This window comes from Aythya ferina (genome assembly GCF_964211825.1).
Source record: "Aythya ferina genome assembly, chromosome: 11".
Classification (NCBI taxonomy): domain Eukaryota; kingdom Metazoa; phylum Chordata; class Aves; order Anseriformes; family Anatidae; genus Aythya; species Aythya ferina.
Genome location: NC_140307.1, coordinates 3,711,968 through 3,734,929, shown reverse-complemented (window position 1 = coordinate 3,734,929; position 22,962 = coordinate 3,711,968). Strand labels below are relative to the sequence as shown.

General features: G+C 42.5%; 1 protein-coding gene across 2 annotated transcripts in view; it reads right to left on the bottom strand.

The window, feature by feature from the left end:
* ADAMTS17 (ADAM metallopeptidase with thrombospondin type 1 motif 17) overlaps positions 1-22,962 on the bottom strand; it is a 172,502-nt gene that overhangs the window by 6,148 nt on the left and 143,392 nt on the right. For both annotated transcript variants that reach the window (XM_084531890.1, XM_084531891.1), the window contains 3 exons: positions 20,234-20,438; positions 15,769-15,921; positions 1,436-1,613 (listed from right to left, as the gene is read on the bottom strand). In XM_084531890.1, the coding sequence (XP_084388016.1) occupies positions 1,436-1,613; positions 15,769-15,921; positions 20,234-20,438 (536 nt within the window). The remainder of the gene's footprint in view (positions 1-1,435; positions 1,614-15,768; positions 15,922-20,233; positions 20,439-22,962) is intronic.

Here is a 22,962-nt window from a genome sequence, read left to right as displayed (position 1 = left end):
GGTGATTCCAAGCCTGGTTTAGAAACAAAAGCATCCCAAATTACTTGCAGATTACTTTCAGCAGGGACTTGAGACTCCTCAGTCTTCTAAACACGTGAGCTTTTTATTGCTTTGTCCTAAAATGTGAATTAGGATGGATTTCTTGTCTCATCAGTGGCTTATTTCTCAAATGCAATGTTTTCCCTCCACTATGCTCACAGTGCTAAAATATCTGGGAAGTACTCTCAGATGTTTTTAAACAGAAGAGCTTAAAAGCGCCTCAGTATGACTGCATTTGCAAGAATAAAATTTCCCATACTCTCTAAAAAAACAGATGTTAAACTGTTGGAAAACAAATTTCAGTTCAGATGCCTCAAGTCCAGTCCTAGTTTAAGTATTATTTAACCTCAGAAAGTGTGATTAGAAACGGTTCTCTATTACTTTGCAACTTTGCCTTGTCATGTGTGCTAGAGGCTTCTCAGGCCACAAGAGGCTGTGGAGTGGAAGCTGTTCTGCCTGGTGAGACCTTAGCAGTGTTGTTTACAACCCAGCTTCTTGTCCTGAAAGCAAAGGGAAGCATGGATGAGGCTGTGTCAGAGAAACTGATGGCTTAGTTTAGCTTCATTTTACTGGTGATGATGTGTGAAATGTAAAGAAACCAAATCGGTTCTTGGAGCTGTGGCTGAACGGCTGAAATCTGAGAAAAAAAAATATCCCCTTATAAACTACACAAGTATGACATGGGAAATTATGGATTCCCCCTATTCTGTATTAACAGAAGCATTCTTAACTGGAGCTGTTCCTTAAACACAGAGTTGAGGTGTTCCTGGGAACAGAGGGCCTGTCACCGCACACTCAGCTCGGCCAGGTACACAGGGGATGTGGGCAGGCTGAGGGGAAGAACAGTGGCAGAAAATCGGAGTTCACAGAAGGAGGCTGGATGCTTTCATGCCTCCCAGGGTAAATTAATTCATCAAGCCACATTCTTGTGGCAACAAATGAAAAGGGGAAAAAAAACAACAAAGCCAGCCATGCTCTGCTGGTCCAGGTCACGTACTTTCCTTGGGGCACAGCTGAGTAACGCACCACACTTCACATCCACCCCAGAGCAAGCAGGAGGAGAGCAGTCTGGGACTGAGAAAGGTAAGGCTGCCACCTCCCTCAGCTCTCTGATCGATCAATGCCCCTGCTTGTCTGCTCCTGCTGGTCCCTCGGGTCTAGCCACTGCTGAGCTCTGCAGCTTGGGCAAAGCCTGAGAGAGGCATTAATTAATTAATGGGTAAGAGGGGACCTAGCCACACTAGTCGAGGGTCTGTCTGGGTGGCCCTCTCCAAAATTCTGGCCCCAGGTAATCCTCTGAAGCCCCATTTTTCCTTTTTATTACTATTTTTAACACCAGGCATGGTGGGACCCTGAGCTTTTTGTCTGGTCCTTCACCCCAACACCCCTCACTCACCGAGTCTGGGCGAGGTAATTGTGTTGACATTGATCTTCTCATTGCAGACCTCCTGGTGGCACTGCCTGTAGGCCGCTGGCTTGGACAGGACGGGACACTCGCTGCCGTGGCGCCCGGTGACTTTGTGCATGCACTGCACCACACGCGACTGGAGGCCCTTCCCACAGGTGGAGGAGCACTGGAGGAGAGAAGGGACTGAGACACGGCCGAAGCAGAGTAGCTTCAAAATCACATATATGTGTACACCATAAAAATAAGTGCCAGAACTGGAGTGTGCAGCGGGCTGGCAGCTAAGTACGGTGCTGAGGACTCAACACAGAGTGAACCTGTCTGCCAGGGACTCTTCATACAGCTGCTGCATTTGTCCAGGATGATTTTGCAGCTCCAGGAGTGCTGCGTGCAGAAGAACAGCTAAGGGAGCTGTTGTCTTTCTGTCTGGACTCATTTCACAATGAGTCCACTGACACTGACTGTCCCTCCGGATACATGAGGCTCAAGAAGGCAGAAAAGCAATTCCCTCTACTAGCCACAAAGACACAGAGCTGGAAAATGTCTCCTGCCTAATACTGCACAAGCAGCTTCCACCTCCCTCTCCACGAGGGACCCAGCGGAGCTGGTTGCCTTGGTTTTAAAACCTTCCCCAAGACTTGGACAGTTTAACAAGGCTTCTTCCCCAGACAAGACGACCACTGCCAGGTACTGATATGGGATAAAACCAAGGATTACAGCAGAGGCAGGCAGCTCCTACAGCATGCCCAGCCCTCTAGAGAAGCTCCGTTCCAGTACACAGGAGAACACACCAGGTATTCAAGTACTCACTCATCCATCCCCGCTAACCGTCTGGCACTTGCCTGTCCTCCTGGGAGCAATTGCAACTTGTACTTCATGAGTTTTGGCTTCTATTAGTCAAGAGGCCCAGGCTGTTTATATGCTCTCTTTGTTGTCATACAATTGGAGTCCCTACCTCTCCCTCCCTCTTCCTCTGGCCCAGTCACTTGTGATTTACAATGTCCTACTTGCACGCAGTTCAATTTTAATAAAACAAACGCAGTGAACACAGTGAGGTGCACCAGCTGGAGTTAATAAAAGAACCTTGTATTTAAAATAAAGAAACAATGGGTTGCAGGACTTTGGTAAGATTCCTATTTCTGCTAGAGCCACACACAAGCAAATGATGGGGAAGAGGAGGTAGGGGAAAAGTCAGGAAATCTAATTAGGATGGTGTCAAAATCATCATGTTTTCTGTCCTCTGCTGTTTCTGAACAAGGTCAGTGCAGTAAATGCCATCACCTCTGAGCAGTGTTTTTTAAAAATGACATGGTGGATATCTAAGAGGTTCAAAAGAAAAGCAACATCGGGGCTGGACTGAAGTTCAAGTATGAACGATGCGTACGCAGTGTGGATGATTTTAAGACTAACACCCAGGGACAGAAGAACACATGGATGCCTGTAGTCCTGCACCTCTCCCACCTATCCCTTTCTTCTACAAGTATCACAAGAAATCCCTGCTGCTTCTCAAAGACCATCTGATACAAGAGGCATGGCTTTGTTCTGGGCTGGAGCACAGGGAGCTTCTCCTTCCTGCGTGCACCACTGCAAGGCCTGACGCAAAACGGGCTCAGATGAACAGAATGGCAAAATAGAGCCAGTGGAGTCCTGCTTCAGACAGCTCAGTGCAGAAATACATTGATATGATTAATTTCTGGGTAGGAGGTACTGTAGGATCAGTGAAGTCCGTTGACAAAAGTAAGACAGACTCCACCTAATTTTCATCTTTGATCACTCACATTGATGACCATTTATTAAACAGTTTTCCTGTATTTGCTTTACTCACCAAATTTTTATTTGCTTTTCTCGAGAGAAAATGTGTCCACCTGCTCTTTGTTCCTGTTCTGTCCCCAAATGCCATTTCTCCAGGACTGAACGTCTCCATTCTGAACAAACTCTGGCTCAGATCCCTTCTGGACTTTGCCACTACGCCACTCTGGTGCACAACTTACCTCCGTTTCCAGCTATCCTTCCCCTCCAAGACCTTACTATTGTATTCTGAAGGTAGCAGTCATGCTAAATTAAAAGTTTATATGTGTTTTCAAACTTCTTTTTTTATTTAATAAATGGTTGTTGCTTTTTTTTTTTCCCTTCACATACTTCTTGTTTGAAGTTTAGTGTCAACACATGAGTTTACAGCAGATTTTTTTGGGCTTATATGTTCAGATGTTGAATTTACACGACAATTTGGTGACTGCCTACTCATACCTCAGCAATTGTTACGGTGTTTAGGACGATGAGGAATGAGCCCTTCCCTTGTATGCCCTACTGTGAGGTATTCCAAACTGCAGTCATTGAAGTCCCATATGTAACCCCCTTCATAACGTGTGCTTCTGGGATGAGATGGAGGCATTGCATTAGTCGTGGGGTGCTGTTCCCCAGCACTGTGCATCCTCAGCGATTTCTACCAGTCTGGAAGACAATCAGTCACAGCCACTACTTTTAGGTTTAAAATTAATATTTTTTATCCTGATTAAATGCAACTATTAGTCCCTTCCACCTCACTGGTCAAACTCCACCTCTTATCCTCAGGATTACAACGGCACTTGTAGTCTCCAGAGTGCTTTACTGGTCTTCTCACAAAACTTTTTGCAAGGGGAGTGAATTGCACATCCATTTTACATACAGAATAGCTCTTATCACATAGGCATAAAATAACCATGGGGCTCCCTCACAGTAATATAGTGAGTCTGAGACCTTTGTCTCTGGCTTTTAGGCACTCCCTGTGTTTATGGGATGCTCTAACCCCCCCACCAAAAAAAAAAAAGAAAAAAAGAAAAGAAAAAAAGGGAGAGAAAGAAACATTTTTCTCATAAGGTGAATAAAGTTTTCAGATACTGATATACAAATGCTCACCTACCTTTGACTGTGTTCCTGTCTCTGCATTTGTTAACCAGCAAGGAGGGCAAGCACTGAAACTTTTTCCACAGACACTGCCAACTCCAATCCTTAGACAAATAACAGCAGAGTTTTTGCCCGAAGCAGTTTTATTCCTTCTCCTGGGAGACTGGGATCATCACCTATGCTATGCAATTAGTTTTTCACAGCCAGGAAGACGGATTTTAACATCTTTCTTGAACTCTTTTGGGCTTGGCAGCTAAAGGAAGGTTGGACATCTGGCTTATTTTAAGATGAAATTTTCAACTCTGTACTTGGATAGTCTCTTTCCTAGGAATTTCAATAGGAAATAGGAATAGATACAAAATACATACAAAGGGGGAATTGTTACTCATGCTGCACGATGAAGAGAGGACATCATTAAAAGAGGCATAAAAATCAAACTCCAACTGAACAGCAAATTCCCATAAATACCTTTCCTTCTACTCTGGACAGCTAAATGCATCCCTTCGGTCTCTCTTTTCCCAGATATTTATGGAACAATTAAGTACATCCATGGAAAAATTTTCAGGGCTGGATTCACTCTGTGCCCTCTGACACATGACCCTCAAGCTTGGACACTGGCATAAGGAGCTTGAGTCAGGAAAGCTGCTGCAGCCTTTCTGCAAACAGGGTAACTTTGAGGTGGTCAGCAGCTGCCAGCAAGAGCACATCACTTGTGGGAGAATGTGGGCTGGTACTGAAAGCACCCCTGCAGCCCAGCACCTCATCCATCCTCAGCCGGTTCAGTTCCACTCTGCAGGAGGCTGGGAGGCTCCAGTGCTTCACGGTGAAACTGCCCCAGTTGTGTTTAAAATGCTGTTGGTGGACACTGACTTGGGTTGTTATACTGCTATTAACAAAAATGTTCTGAAAATCAGAAAAGCTTTCATAAGCATTGATGTAGCTCTCAAAATACACACACGTTTTGATGCCGCCATGGAGGGAGTTGATCTGTGAATGTGGAGATCAGGTCTGGAACCACGTGCAGCGTGGCGTGGGTCTCTGCCTGCCTCCTGGGCTGCTGGGCAAGTGCCGAAAGAAAATCTGCAAGTAACTTGCCTGCCCTGGAAAACCAGGGACTCGAGGAAATGGTTGAACAGCGACACTGGTGTCAAACAAAGAAGCGTTTTCTTCCCGTCCACCAGGCATTGCCAGCGATATCGCTATCAGAAAAACGCATATGCAAAATTCACATAGTTTAGCCACAACACACTGAGCTTACAACAGAGCCACTGTAAACGAGAAATTGACCCACAAGCAAAAATCAAAGGCTTGTTCAACGCTGTAAGAAAGAGGGGGTTAATGACCAGTTACGAAAAATGAACCTAATGAGCCCTTTTAACTCCCAGTTTAAGCACTACTTGAGAAGGCAAAAGGAATACAAAAATGCCTCCATTCACATTCCTTGGCAGTAACATGCAAGCCAGTGGGGATATCCAGAAGGAAATAAACTCACAAATTATCAAGGCAGCAGCTGCATTCATCAGCTTAAAGAAGATTTATTCACAGAAAAACTCCAACCTTAAGACCAAGCTATGATTTTTCAGCTGGAATGCTATTTCCACCTTAGGATACTGGTATGAAAACCCGAAATCTACCAAAGGTGAGGACAGATGTCTAATTGCTTTGAAAGCAAATGCCTCAGGAGAATAATAGGTATTAAAACAGAATGAATTTACAGTAAGTGCTGAGATCTGCCAGGGAGTTCATCAACTCCTGATGTACAAAAGATACCTGGAGACAGAGAGAGGAGTAAGAATGAATTAAGCCAGGGCAGGCCTGCCTTTGGGCAGCTGCAGGAATGTGTAAGAGGGAACAGTCCAAACAATCCCCGTGTTGAAGCTCAATGGGGACAGAAAAAAGTAGATTTACCATGGCAGAGGACAGGCTGTGATGTGTTTGGGACTGAATGGAATAACGAAGCATTGCTTGTGCCTTAGATGAGGGCTGCTGACCTGACAGGGATGCACTCAGGCCACACGTCACCTTTAGAACTCTCACGTCTGTAACCTCTAAGAGATGTTTCTCTCTTCTGTAAGCGACTTGCTTCTTCCAGCAGAAGGTCAGAGCATCCCTTCAGCCAATCCTGAATGCACTACAATATAAGGCTGATCTGTTGTGGGGAGAGATAGCTCAAGATAACAGTCATAACTGAGCTGAAGGCAAGATTTTTTTTCTCTATTCATCAGTCTGCAGGCATCTGAAGTTTACAGATACTAGTTTGTCCCCAATTTGCTGAAGGTTGCTGAAGCCAAGGATAACACTATGGCTAAAGATTCAATATTTGGAGATACAGTCATGCTTTACTGACTTCAGAGTTCAAGTATTTCAAGGCGTTAGGATAGGGCAGAGTTTTTCCCCTGGGGGTCTTTATTTCTTGCCTCTATGAAAGTCAGAAAGAAAGCAAGACAAGTTCCTATTAATAACATTCTAACACAGCATCTGAGATGAATGACAAACGTCCTGGAATTTCTCTGTTCCTGAGACTTTAATGGCATACATGTGTGCGCTCTGAGAGTCAGTGCTCTACACACCTTACCATCAGGCTTTTTATGAGTATCACTAATTTAAACTCTGGAGTTTTAGCTGAAAAGCAGCATGCAATACACTTTCATAAACACCAGTTCAGCTTTCACTATGGCATCACGCTAAAGAAAGAGATTTCTGTCTTTTCGCCGATAACATCTAATTAGCCCAAAGCAAACTGTAAGCTGTTTTTCAAGCTTCCCTATTCTTTTCTTTCCTTTCCTTTCCTTTTTTTTTTTTTCTTCTTCTTTTTAAACCCCAGATCTGTAAAGAGAACATATCTGGTCTTGCTTACAACAATCTTTCATTTGGAAACTTTTGTGAAATGACTGATTTGTTTAACTTAACCAAGAAAAAATGCATACCCTTCTGACTCAGAATGGGAAGAAACAATAAATTATAGCAGAAAATGCTCATGGCTGATGTGACAGTATCTTAGAAGGAGAAGAGAGAAGCAATCTTTGCAAACTGCCTACAGCTGTGCTTTCAAACTGCATGACCCTAAAGAACAAGACCTGACCAGCATGTCTCACTGCTTAATTAAGCTTGACTTTGCTATTCTGAAAAATTCCATTGTGCACAGAGAGTTCAGAGATTAAGAGCTGAATGCATGAATATTCTGGGTATTGACAGTGCCCCTAAGTACTTGTGCAACGCAGCCCAGGTGGATGCTAATGAGGAAATGGCATTTAATCCATCACAGCAATCGGACAGAATTCACGTCACAGAATCACAGTTTATCCAGAGTTGGAAGGGACCCACAAGGATCATTGCGGCCAACTCCTGGCTCCACAAAGGACTACCTAAAAACTGGATTTCAAGAATGAGTGCGAGTAATAACAGCAGAGATATGAAATGATAGAGTATTGCCTACAGGGTGCCAAATTGTAGCTTGTGTGCAGTGTTTTGATCCATGGCAGGTACGAGCAGAAATCCTCCGTAGCTTACTCCATCCATAAAACTTTGTGAAAATGATGCTGATAAACAACTTATGTAAAAAAAATAATTAAGCTAACTTCAAGCTAGATAGTAACGGAAAACTATAACTATGTAACCGTGGAATCACAGAATTCAACTCAGGCTGACTGCTGAAGGATTTACACTACTTCTACAACGTATGTACTCACGCCAATGCTGAACCATGTTTTTATGGGCTGCATGACCTACAGTCCCACACTGACTGCTGTCACAGATGGAATTCTGAAAGAGTGTCTTGGGAACTGGGGCTCCACTGAACACATTTTAGTTACTCATCACTTAATGATCAATGGTACCTGAATGAAATTTATTAAAAAAAAAAGTAATTAAAGACCCCATTGGGATTATTTTATTTCAGTAAGAGGCTGTTCATCTCCATCATATCAGTTCTGCCTGAGTGTTCTCTGGACAGGGAGCTACTCAGCTCTGAAACAGACGATGAATGCTGCGTTTCATCACTTTGCAAAGTCAACCCAGGGATCACCAGCAGGTTGGTAATAATTGCTCTTTAAAGATATTTTTGCAAGTTGTCACCTTAATGCCTCAGTGGTCATTATAGATCTCACCAGGCTTTTGGAAAGGCTGCAAAATTGCAGCGGTCCCTACTAGTGATACATACTGTGGTTGTAAGGATTCAAAGGACAAAAGCCTCTCCAGTTGAGTAGTACAAACATTAAATAGTGAATTACCCACTTTTCATCTTTTTAAAGACGTCATCCTAAACACTGTAACATCTCAGAGTAATTCAGAGAAAATGAATGCCAATATTTGAACAGGCTTGTCCTGCGTGCTTTCTTCTTTTTCACATGAAAAGGAGTGAAATAGTCGCGATGGCATTCCATTTCAAATCCACTGATCTTGGTGGGAGGCTTTAATTCTCCATCAAAAAAATGCACTTAATGAATGAGGCTTTTAAATAAAAAATATCAAAAAGGGAAAGTTATTCTTCCAATTAATAGGATCACTGGAGGCTGTATTGGAACATGAGACAATAACAGTGTAACAGAATGTGCTCCACTTCAAACAAAACACTGATGAATACGGCCTTTTTGCAGCGCTCCCCTTTCATAAGGAACCATCAAAATGATTTCTGCAATGGATGTTCCCAGAAACTCCAGCAGAGATGAGCTGTGCCAACTGTTGTGCAAACAAGAAACAGCCGTGGCCTCAAAGGCACGATCAAGGCTTGGTTCTCCCTTCACTTTCCATGCCTAGGCTTGTGTCTGTATTAACCAGGCATTAACCAGGGCTGACAGTTACCACAAGGTTTAGAGAGAGCTTCAAACTTGTTTTAGTGCTGATATGGACTAGGACTTAGAGGTGTAAATGCATTAAGCGATGGTCCCATGGCCATCCAGAGGCCTGTAGGTAAGCTGAACTTGTTTTAGCTGTCGTTTCTTTCCTCCAGTGTGTATTTGCACTGCAGGTATGAAAACTATTTCTTAGTTTGTCCACAATAAAGCAGTACAGGTGGTAAAAGAGGCTGTGATTTGCACATCAGTGATTGCTGGCCAGAGGAAAAAAACAATTCAGGGGACAAGAACGAGCAGTGCAACGTAGAGCTGTCCACTGGGGCAGTAGGTAGGTTGAGGACACACTGATGATCTGGCTCCTGGCCATGCCTACGACCACAGATGTGGAAAGTTAAAATACAGAAGCCTGCTGGGTCCTCTCCTCTCATATCATCTGTGTCACTCCCTGGAGAAAACTGATTTGCACCAGTTGGACCTGTGGATAATTTTCCAACATCAGTTTCTAGCTGTGGTGCTGAATGCACATGAGCAGCCATAAATCAGAAAGCTGTTTGCTAAGCCAACACAAGTAAGAGGCAGGAAAAGCTCTGTCAGCCGCAGCGTGCGACTGCAGTTTGAAGCCACCATCCCTCCTGCAGAGTTTTCTCTCAATGCAACAAGAAAAGTTATTTTCTCCAAGGTGGAAGGAGATGACCTTTATGAAGAATTAACAAGTTGTCCATGGTTTATCATAAACAGATGGCGGGTCAAGCCATGAATTTGTAATGAGTGTTAGAACAAAGGACAGTTTGCTGCTATGTTTGCAACAGTTTTGAATACACCTCTCCAACCACAGCTGTCCTTGATTTGCTCTTCTTATCATGTAATGTGAGTTAAACGTTAAAAGTGAGGCATATAGAGGATTTTTGTTGATGTTCCCAAACATTTGGAGCTTGGAAAACATGCCTTCCTGGCACTGGAAGATTGTAGAGTATTTTGAAAAAAGCAGGCTTCTCTGTGTGCTGTAAGGTTTGGGGTTTTATCTCTCTGAGAGCGCAACCTCCTGCCTTCCTGCCAAAACAATTAATTTGCAATTACAAAAGCCTTGTTACCACCCACCGTGATGAATGACTGCTGATCTTCAGTATGAAACACCTCAATGTCTGGCACAAAACCAGTATTTTTCTTATAGGAAATTACTTTTTTTTTTTTTTATATACCTATTGTTAATATTCTCCTGGGATGAGAACCCCCAGCCAGTATTTCACAGGCTCAACAAAACACCGTAAAGAAATTGGCAACTAGTGATCTGCAGGGAGGGCAGGCGGCTATAGGGAATTTTTCAGGTGTGTTTTATCATTATTGACACGATTTGGCAACAAGAATATTGTTTAACATCACACTTTGCCAAGCTGATCATTCCTAAAGCTTTGCAGATTCTGGAGTGTACAATCTCTGAATTCAGTGAAAAGTTGTACCAGGTGGTTATAAAAAATGTGAAGTGGTAGAAAAAGCTTTGTCCTCCGCTTCTTTCCTTTGCTCAAGGAAGCTCAGTTTGAGACGTCATATATTTATTTCTGTTTTCACCAAAAAACATGCATCTGTGATGGTTCCTACACAAGACCCAAGGATCTTGCCCAGTCCAGCAGGCCAGATTCTGGTCCGAACAGCACTGGCAAAAACCTGCAGTAACTCAGGTGGCTGAATGAATCTGCATTTATACTAACGTAGGGCAGAATGACATCTGACCCATGTTGCTGAGTGAGACCTTTGGCTTATGGACAATGGACTGGATGGAAGAATGAAGGACGGTTACACTGGACTCATGTTGGGTTCTCCGAGATCAACATAGGCTTTAGTAGTTACAGAGCATCTACTCCAACAGTGAAGAAAAAATATGGTAGAGCCAATATATGACAAGGTTTCTATGTGTCTTTCGTCTTCTAAAAACCTTTTCATTGGGCTATGTAATACAATAGGTTAATGGGCCAAATTGTTGCCTGAGGGACAGAATTTGCATGTTTAAACTTCTACCCACAAAACTGGAAAAGCACCCTTGTAAAACTCAGCACTAATGATGGAGTCAGAGCATCTTGCTTGTAATTTTTCCTTCCTTGATATAACACCACTTAAAAAGAGAATAGCCAAAAGTGACATGGGAAACCCTGAAGCATTTTGTGCTCTTGGCGTGAAACACAATACTTCAGTCACAAGACAGAAGTAGAGCACGTTGAATGAAACAACGAAGTAAAACTGGAAATGAAGAAAAATCCGTAAAAGTCTTCTGGAGAATTGCTCCTGATACATAATCTTGCCTCTTTGGTTATATCCTAGAAGAGTCCATAAGCCAACTGGAGAAAAGGAACTGAAGAAGTACAGCCTTGGCCTGTATAAGTGCAGCTGAGTGATTTCCCTGCTTCATTGTAACTAGAGCAGAAGGGGAGAGCATTAAGGACAGAACGGGGAAACCCGGGTAGCTACAAAGTAGTCCCCAGTGCTGCTCATCCTCAAGCACAACTGTTCCTTGTCACTACCACAGCTAGCCAGTACATCTAGCAGGCAGCTCCCTGCAGCAAGCCAGTAATGTGCTCCCACATCATTTAGGACACGTGTTTTCAGCTCCAGGAGGCACGGCAGACTTCAGTGCAGTCAGTCCTGATCCCTTCCTACAGCACGCGAGCAGTTCAGACTCAGACTGTGCATCCTGCTAAGCTTTCCGGCGAGCCACATGCACGCAGACATGTTCTGCTCACTAGCTGCCTGCATTCTGTACAGGAATGGAATACTCGACACAAAGTTTGTCAGCAAAATCAATTCCTTGTGAAGGAATGACCTACTGTCTTGCTAACGCATCAAGAGGCGGATCTTCAGCAGCCTGGGACTCTGAAGCAAGTGTTGAGAAAGTGAGCAACCTATGTTTGTTCTTTGGACTAGCACAATTACAGCAAAAATGTAAAAATGTTTCCAGTGCTACAACATTTAACAGCTCGGATTTCAAACACGGAAGAACTATTGCAAAGCAGAAAGTGTATGCGGTGTTTATTTCTTTAACTGAATACAAACTGGATGTGGAATTTCCTTTTGGAAGAAAAGACTGAACGGGAGATGCCTCGGACTCCCCTTTGTATATTGCATCATATATAAAGGATGATATAATGAACGGCAATTCTGAAGAACCCAAGCAACAGTAAAAAAATAATTTCAGGTTAATACCTTCAGTGGGTCTCCCACTGTGCAATCTGCCTTTCTACTAGGCGTGAAGACTCCCAGACCAGGAACATTTTAGTTATGTTGTCATCCTAATGCTGCATTTGTGCTAAATGCTAATAACATTAAGTATATCCCTTTAAGATAAGAGATTTAAGAGAGAAGTTGCAGTAGTGCAAAGAAATAGAAAGTTTAACAGCACTAGCTGGTAACAGGTTATCATGGTCACTAGTAACAGACCAATATTCTGTCTTCTGAATTAGAGTGGGCAATTTGTAAATCTCAGGTTTTGAACTAACAAAGGTAACTTCAAGGACATTTAAAATAATTTTATCTACCTGGCCCTATGTGTTTGCAAAGGGAACTAAATATATTGGCTCCTCGTGGCACACTTGAAATAAGCTGCAAATGCATTGGGAATACACAAATATCACAACCCAGACTGCTTGCTAAATCTGCTCTGCTCCAAATCCTTTCCACAGTTACAGAACACAGTAAGGACCATTCGCAGACAATCTTGAGAGAAATAGAACAAAAATTCTCATCTTCAGAGTGTGGACAGGCAATGGCTACAGAGTCATTACTAACAGAGAGCCATTACTAACAGAGAGCCCGTTCTACTGATAAGCTGTATCTGGACTTGAATTTTTAATGAGGTTTTGCCTCCTTCTTATATGATTTTCTGATGTCTTCAAATGATCTTGGTTTGGTGAAGTTAAGGACTGGAGGCCAAGTCACCATGCAAGCTGTTTGCACAAAACGCATCGAAGCCTTATTTTAATCTGTGATAATTACTACCGATCATTAAATCTTGCTTCCCTGATGTTTCTTAACAATAAGGAGCAAACGCACAATGCACTAATTGCAAAAAGTAGCTGCTTGTTCTGAGAATTTTAAAGAATTCACTGTAATCTAACTGCCAGAGACTGTTTTATTTCTCCTTAATGGATGAAGTGTTTAAGCCAGACAACCCCAAGAAGGAATTGCTAATAGCTGTAAAGGTTCTCCCCCTAGGCCTTAGCCCTGCATTAAAGCTTCTGGATCCGGATAATGAAAATCCTACCTGGTGCTCCACATCAAATATTTCAGCTATCTAGGTTTCTGGGGCAATAAACATTTTTAGAAGCACTGTATCTACCCACACCCTTTTCTACCAGTCTTAAGATGTTTTTTCTTTACCTCTTTATTCAGAGTAAGAAACTAATTGTGTGAACGTCTTCAGTCAAAATTAACCAGGATGTCTAGAATTTGTAATGTTCGTTATAAACCAAATCTAAGTCCAAAAACATCTACTGGACTTCCACAAGGTGAAATTCCTGCAAAGAAGCGAGTTGGCACGAGCTGCGGGTGGAAACAGGCCACATAAACAGTGTAGAAGCTTTTTTGCCCTTCTGCACAGAGAAGATCCTGATCCTGAGTTAAGAACTGCAAATAACAAGTGATTTTGCACTGATCCTGCACTGCTCGTATGCAGACATAAAATCCATCATCACCACTATTTACTGTGACCAATGTATGATTGCAGCCTTTCCAGCAGTGAGCCAACTTCTTTATCAGATGGGAACCACTCGCACAATACCGAACTTTCAACCCATGTAATCAGTGAACACACAGCTATTTCATATTCCTCCCTATAAAGAGAATCCGGGTCAATTTTCCTGCCAAAAACTTTTAAAATTCCACAAATAAATAAATAATGTTATTTCACCTGTTAACATACAGGAACTGTTTGTCTTGGCTCGCTTGCGTGGATTCTGCATGCCAGGTTATAAATAAAATAATGTTCAATACTCCAAACATTCTGTGATACAAATTCCTGGCTCAGCATAAATGCAGATCTTTCGTATGTGGCAGGTTCTTAATGCATTCTCCAGCACTGATACCATTCAATTCGTGCGTCTATGACATGCTGTATCTACAAATATTCAAAACTCCCTATCTTAATGCAAAAAAAATGCAATTGCAGATAAGCCAATTTGCCCATCATGGGCCTCTGCTTCACTGGATTTTGCTTGCTGGTGTTTGGGTTTTTGGACTGCAAAATGCAACTACTGTATCCCAGTGGTTTCTGTGCATGCCGTACATTCCAAAACACAAAGTAGGCTTTCTGTTTAAAGAACAGTACAGTTACAAAGATAAGATAAAACCAAGCTGGAATATAATATTCCTGGGAACTTTCATTTCTTTATGCAGACATGAGTCAGTAATGTAAAGGATGCTTTATGAACAACGCTGGCAGAGGGTGAGTTTCTTACACTGCTCCTGTCCAAGTAAAACTACCTGTTACTTTAAGATTAGAATGCAAATACAGAGCAGACTCTGCTCTGCTTTAATCCACTGCATGCAGGAATTAATTCCACTGATGTCACTGGCGAAACTAAGTTCAGACAGGCCTAAGTGAAGGTGAAATCCAGCCCCGAGGAAGGGACTGATGGTTTTGGCTCTGCCTTTAAATCGATGGCCTACTTTCATTTCAGGCAGTTGGAATAAGTCTGGGCCTGGCCTGTGCTGTGTAGGTCTCAGAATAGCACAAGATTCAGCTGCACAGGTCTGGTTTTGCATCTGTGGTAATAAAATGGTATATACCATCAGACTCTGCATGCAGGACCGGCACAAGGAGGGCAAACAGACTTCAGCTGTGAGTGCTCTCTATCAGCCTTTGTCTCTGCGAGTCTGCTGAGGCTTCCTCACACTTCCCCCCGGTAGTATTCAGTTTAACAACAGTTCTCCCAGACCCAGACCCTCAGATTTATCACCTGTGGGGTCAGAAAACTAAGGCTCAACTCTTCTCAGCTGTGTATTGATGCTTTGAGGGAGACAACACTCTCACCACAACCTCTCCTGAGATTTCTCCTTTTCTCAGGGACTAGGTTTCTCATTCAAAGTGCAAATACTTAACACATATATATACTGAAGGAACTCAAACTTCTGCTATTTTGTTTTTACCTTGCCCAAGCTGGGCACGGGATACCTCCTTTGCTCCCTGCAGTCCTGGAAGATACTGCTAATGAACTCCTTCTTGTAGTACTCAACCTGTTAGCCAGCTCGCTTCAGAGTTTGTTTTTTGAAATACAGAAAGTGGTTTCAGCATCGCTTGTAAAGGAGCCTTTCAACACTAAGAACTCAGTTGATGGATGAGTTTTGGCCTGTGGTGACTATCTTCCTTTTTTATGGGCAGGCTGTGTGGGTTTAGCCTTGGGATGGTTAAACTGTCAATTAATACTGATTTCTATGCTGTTTGTAATACACTTAGCTACAACTTGCTGGGTAATTTCCACAAGCACGCATTGCAGTGTTTGGGTCACAAATGGCAGAAAGGGAAAGTTTAAAGCCCAGAAAAAAACTCTAATCAAAATGAGTAAAACCCTTCCCTTTCAAATATTTGAATTGCAAAACAGACTGCACACAGAAGCACAGCACTTTGCATTTAGAAAGAAAATACCACGTCGTGTTCACTGTTACCTTAGACCAATCGCCTGTTTTCCATTCGTAACAGCCTGTGTGATCCTCACACTCCTCCTCGTCTCTTGGCCTGGTGGCTGCATCACACTTTCCTTGAGAATTTGTGCACGTCACTGTTCTTTTCTGGATCCCTTTGCCACAGTCTGCTGAACACTGCAAAACAATAGCTATTTGTTTTCTGTCACACAATGCCTAGAAATAACAACTTTTTGGGGGTAACATAGTTATGCACACGAAGTAAAACTGATTACCTGTAAGATTTTTCCCCAATAATTAAACCCCTTTCAAATGGATGAGTCATTTGAAAAGTATGGTATCTGCTGGGGAAATACTTTACTTTTAAAAAATGCCAATTCTGAAAATCAACCTTCTTTAATATCAGTTAGCATCGTGCTAGAATTGGTGTTACAGAGGAAAAATCACTACATCTTGTGTTTAAGAGCTCAGCATTCATAACAGAACTGCAATATTCCTTTATCACAGGACTAGAATGATGGTGAAAATTGCATTTTTAACTCACAGTAGAATGCGATCAGTGTTACAAAAACAGCTTTGTAGGCTGTTTGTATGCACGGTGGTGAAGTCACACTTCTCACGTGTTCTCATGTGAACACATACGTGACCTTCACTCTGTTTTGCCATCTCCTCATCATGATGCTAATTTCAAAGAACTTCAAGTGCACACAGTGGATAGCTCAGCAGAGACATTATTCAGTGAGCCACAATGTTTGGATCAGCTTCCACACCTGATCAGTAAGTTAGCCACAGGCATCAGCAGAGGTGGAAAATGGGCTTCTCAAAAGCATAGGCAGGGACTGCTTGAAGTCCTCTGAGAAAGCAGCAGGCTACTAGAGCTGCTAGCAGCAGTTGCTGGAGGAAGACTTGACTCAAGCATTTGGGCACTGTAACCAATATTCATGCAAGTGAACAAAAAAATGCCTGCAAATATTTTTGTGCTCAGGCACTACCGAGGTAGCTTCTAAAAGGGGGGGGATATCTGGTCACCCATTTGTTATTTCTGCCAACCGTTGTCAGGAAATTCTGTTTCACCAGAGAATTTGTCTTGACTTCATTGCCTGGTGGGGAAAGGACACTGCTATGAACTGAAATTCCTGTTTTAAATAACCCGTTCAGTAACGGGGTGACAGATTTGCTGATGCTGTCAGAGGCATCCATACAGCAGCACAGCCAGCATCTCTGCTCTTCATTTTCATGCCACTGCAGTGGTTAAGAGTGAGAAATTTTCTTGAAAAGCCACTGGGGACAGGTGGGTGGAAAAATGATCTATGTACAACTGAGATAAAAACTAACCTTCTCTAGCATGTCGAGTTCTCCCCTTTAGGGGATCAGCATGGAAAAGACAGTTGATTTGACACCGAATAAATAGTGAAGATATGAGATATTCTGTGAGGTCTTTTGAACATAATCCAAGAAGCTTCTCCATCCAGGGGGTCTATGCTGGAAACAAGCGTCAGCTTGATATAAATTACATCAAATGGACAAATCTCAGCATGCCTGTCTAATCGTCTTAAAAATACAATCCAGGCAGCTCTGACCTGCTGGCCTTGTTAAGGACATGAATGACAAGCGTTTATGAGCTGGCAAGCAAACAGACATGCCTTTAAATACTTCAGAGCACTACAAAGTGACTTCTTGAAAATCTGGGAAACCTTCCACTTAATTTACTATGTGCCGCTCATGGCATGACTGCCTTACGGATGTAACATCTTTGTAACAAGCACAGTTGTACGGCTGTGCTAGATACCGGGCTGAATTCTTCCAGGCTTTGCAGAATTCCAGAAACTACTTTGCTGGACTCTTCAAAGTGCAAGACTTGCCAAAGATCCGACACTGGAGCTCCCTAAATGGTACCTTAAAGCCACGAATTTGCCCCATGTTGTACAGACTTTCCAAAATTACAGATCGTTTTCCTCAGTCCTCCTCCGGGTTGCACTCGTTCATCCCAAACTACAAAGCACAATATGTGAAATCTTTCAAATGGGTCAACTTACTTGAAGTAAATCAAGCTGAAGTAGGAGTGTTTTTCACAGTATGAGAAATCTCTAGGTGGGTTTTACAACTGAGTCTGGGAAAAACACCAACTGTTTGTTCTTCCCACAAGCTTTTAAGTCACTCACAGATTAGTATTGCATATACTTTCCTAGACAAAACAGCATTTGCAAAAGGTTTCCAGCAGATCTTCTGTTGTCACATATAAATCACCCCCTTGAAGTTTTTTTTTTCCTTTCCTGAAGTCCTGTTGTCATGAAAAGATTTTTAGTGTATAGATTTTACAGAGATTTAAAACCAGAATGGTCTACTAAATAATACATGCAGTCCCTGAGTGTCCAGCTTAGATCATTAGGGCTTTATTAACAAATGACTTAGTCAAATCCCACAAAGTTTTGTAAAGGGGCATCACAGCTTTGCAGATCCTTTATTTTAAGGAAATCCATTATTTTTTTTCCACTAACAATAGAAACATTTACCTTTTTGTGACGATCTCTATTTCTGTCATTAAAAATGGACTGTGTGGTACTTTGTCCAAAACAATCTCAAGTGTTTGGCAATAAAAACGGAATTTAATTTTTTCCACACTGAGGATTGTATTGGAATTTGCTTTGAGAACACACTTTTTTGATTGGGGACCAGACATTAATGTGCTCAACTGTTTTTTGTTGTATAACCAAAATTCAATAACGTATATAAGAAAACTTATTTATAAAATGATATCACTGCTGTGATATTTACTCACAACAGCAGACTAAAATGTTAAGGATTAAAGTGATTTCCACTGAAGAAAGTTCTAGGTATGAGATGTGTTCAAACTGGCAGAACATCAAACCTGTCCTAGACTCAGCTGTGCTACATAATAGCACAAATGTGCCTGCAGAAGATGTAAAATCACAAAAAAAGTGACCAATTACTGTCCCATCAACAGTATCAAAGGAAAAGTAAATAAGTGGTGTGGTTTTGTTTTGTTTTGTTTTTTAATCTAAGAATACCATGTATTTGCAAATTAGTTCAATAGTCACAGATATGGGATATTTCCACGCTGGAAAAATTATTCTGTACCTTGACTTACTCCAATTAATAAAAAGAACACAGAAGCAACTGTGATTGTTAAAAGACCACTAACACTCCTGATAACAAAATTCACCACGTAAGACAGGTAGGAGCTGCACCATGAGAAGACCAGGCTCAGCTACAAATATTGCTGGAGCTCAGCTGGTTTAGCTGTGAGGAATAAAGTGGGCATAATCTGAAAGGGTAATTTCTGTAACGCATAAAAAAACCTATCAGAGAAATTATTACCACTTTGGTGCATTTTTCCACATCTTTTGAAATGAAAGGACTCAGAAAGTAAAAGCATCTCATGCATTAGTGAAGAGGTACAGTGCCCCAGTGAAAGGAAACACTGCTCTCAGTTAACTATCTCACTTGCCAAATAAAGATTTTCTGTTCAGAAGGTGGACAATGAAATCACACTGTGTTTTTGTTAAGAGACACTGTTCCTCAGTGCCAGATCCCTAGTATCCTGTGCTTCTCTGACTTTTAAGCACTTTTCTAACAATAATATTTTGCGAAAGCTCTTTGACAATGCTTTAAACAGGAGCTCACTGTTTCAAAACAGAGATGAAAAACAAGGAAATACCCTTCCCACAGAAATGGCTGTTGCTGGACAGCCCTGTAACACAGCCAGTCTAGAATGAGACTGGCAGAGCTGTAAGCACTGCACCAAGACTGAAATTATCTTTTTGTCATTCAGATGAGCCTAACAGATACGGTATCAAAACTAACATGGAAATTCTATTAGGATTGTTACTCACAAGGTACAAAAAAGTTACCCTACATTAGTTGAGTCCTGGACATGAACTGTAGGCACACTCCCGGTTTATTCTGTTGCTAAACAAAATGCAGGCTGTCTGGACACCTTATTCATCTCTGAAATGTGTTTATAGTATCTCAGAATAATTTTGTAACTCTCTGCAACTACGTGGAGATGCACCTTTAAACAAACTACAACCAGCTTTTTCATGTTCCAGGAACTGCATAAAAGAGGGTTGGACAGGGCCCAAAGACCGTACATTCTCTGTAACATGCAGATATTTGATAAATCTGGTATTTGTTTGAAACTGCACTTCAACTGAGCCAGAAGACCTGGTGGGTCACTACACTTCTGGCCTCAGGTCAGTGAAATGTTTTTCCTTGATGGTCAGAGTTTTCAGATGGAAAGATATAGTTACCATAGTATGCTATTGAAAACCTGCCTTAATAGCTCATCTGGTATGGGGTACAAACCGCAGCTCCCATCTGATCATGGCAACAAAACACAGTCATACCAAGTGCCCCAGTACTGACAGGCACTGACTGGGAGAACACGTTTAACTTTTAGCTAGGTTAGGGCCAGTGTATCCAGAGCTGTGTGCTGTCTGGATCCGTTCTTGAATCGAGTTCCTCCTACCTTTGACCACTCTGATGCTTCCCAGATAGAGAGGCAGTCCCGTCCTTCACAGCTCTGTACTGTTGCTGGTTTGTTGCCCAGGCAGTAGAGGTCTCTCGTGTTAACATAGGTGCCATTCTGCAACTGGTAGACACAAGTCACCTCCCGGCGCTGGATACCTTTCTCACAAGTGGCAGAGCAGGGACTCCAGTGGCCAGTCACCCACCTGGGAAGGAGACAGAGAAGGAATGTTGAAAAAAAAAAGAGGGATCAAACATTATGCTTCACTTAAAAACAGCAAGAAATAGGCAACTCTTCCTAGATTTGTGGTGATATTTCCCTTTTCATTGTTTTGGGCTTTCCAGGATGTTTCATTGGAATCTTATCTGTTGGAACTTGATGCTGCTCTGGCCATGCAAGGAAAACGAGGCAATTTCTCTCTGTTGTTGTCCAGCTCAGTGTAAGGCTCACTGAAAGGCTCCATAATGAACCCAGTAAGCACTGGAACTACCGCTGTGGTTAAAGCGGGCCTACGTGGCAGTGGATACAATATTAAAAAAGAATCTGTGTTAGGAAGTATGTAGGGAGGGACGATTAGTTCCTTAAGACAAGCAGCATCCATCTTCACGCTTCCTGTAATCTGTCAGTGAGGAACATGTTCTCTGTAATTACAGGCATTCCTGGCTGATGTGAACGACTGGAACAATAACTGTGTAGGCACTGTGCTCCGGAAGGCTATCATCACCAGGTAATTGACCTTCTGGACTGTTATTTAGGGCTGTCACCTAGATTAGTACCCTTATACCATGAATCTCTTACTTGTCACCCAGTTCTGGGTTGCTTGCTATGTTAAGTGACCTAAAGAAGATTTCTCAAAACCAGAAGTTTGCTTAGAAATATGATTTTGTTTTGCTGTAGGTTCCACTACTCCAGGCAGAACCTCACACACGCCAACTGTACAGCCACACTTCCTTGGAAGTTGCTGCTAACTTCTTGTACAAAAATCAGACAACCATTTCTCATTTTGCCACTCCCGCATGCAGACAAATCAGTTCACCACAATTTGTAGCAACATCCTCATTTGGCGCAATTATCAGGAATCCATTTGCCAACTGCTTTGACTGCTGACTGGTGTGACAGCACCGAGGACTGCGTTGGCAGAAGCCGGTTGGTTTGGGCTGAACAGGATCGCGCAGGCTGGCCACCTGCGTTTTGTGGAAAAGGGCCACACTCAAATGTTTCTTTGCATTGAAGCAGTTGACACATCTGTGAATTTCTGTTGGCTAAAACAGCTGGCAAGACCCCAAACATGTTTCTCTAGACAGTAGTTTTGGCGCATCTCTGTGGCTGAGTGTTTGGTATTTTGCTTATGGTATGGGAAAATGCCAGCTGGGTAATCAAATGCTGGGACTGAGAGACTGACAAAAATAGCCTTCAAGTGCAGAAATCAGTGTTCAGGAAAATTAATAGCTGGGCCGTGCCCTGTCAGAGCAAATGTGGAAGAAGCTATCTACCCGGGTGAAGGAACCGCTCAACAGGGGCATGAAGGGGGAAAAAGTGACTTTGCTTTATGAGCTGAATGTGAGTCACCGGGCCAGGAAGGGTTTCTGTACAGGCTCCGCTGAACTAATATTCACTTCAGCACCACACTCTCACTGTGATCTACGGCTACTGGCAGAAGAAAAAGGGAAAGGGACTGAAAGCAAAGAAGAAAGATAAAAATACTTTCTTGGCAGAGGCTGTCTGTGTACTTCCATTTAGGATGGGCAGCACACTGTGTGCCAACGATTTCCAAGATGCCCTGAGAAGTCAGGTTATGACTTTCCTTTCAGGCAGGAAAAATCTTTTTTTTTTTTTCTTTTACCCTGGTCAGTCATCTCTAGGTAGTGCTGCTTGAGTACTGATAGGATGGAGTGTGACTAGATAACTGGTACAGAAAGCCTGAATATCATCATGAGAAGAATGACTGCACAGAGCATGAGCCAAAACCCAGATAATCAACAGAAAGCTGTAGCTCAGGTCATTTCAGATCTAGTCTGCTGTGAAGATGAAATCATCTTCAGCATTTTTGTCAGAGTAGCATCCCTATGGCCAGCCTCAGCTACAGATCCCCTACATCCCCCCCTGAGCCAAGCCTTAGTCCACCAGTGGTTGAAAAGAAGGTGGGGTTGCACTGTAAGGGATCTCTGAAACCTCATGGACCACCCTGACCTACCTGGGACAGCTTCTGCTAACCAGGAATCCAAACGCTTTGAAAAGAAAGGGTATTTTGGTGTGGGGGGTTAGTTTCAGGTCTGAGAGACAAAAGCCAGATTAAATTGAAGTAGGATATCTTCGAAAGTATCAAGGGGATGATCACTTTACCATCAAACTTCATCATCTCAGTGAAATCTCTGCTTGGTTCAATAGTTCATCTGGCAAACAAGGAAACGTGAATCCTATGTGCAGTCCTAGCAGTGCCCTGATCTTCCCCCACAGTTCTCCCAAAGTCCCCTTCACAGTCAGCTGAAAATATTATTTTAATGCCTGAAAGAGAGAAAATCGCTATGACTGTATTTCAACATCATGGTTCACTATCAATGGAAAGACAAAGGATTTATGGATGAAGTGATTAAATATGGAAATTCCTGCCTGTTTCACATTTGGTAAAAGAATGCTCAGCAAGCTATGAGCAAAATTACTGTCCACAGGTAATGTATTAACTGGCAAGAAAAATGTGATGCACAAATAGTACCACATTATGGTTACTA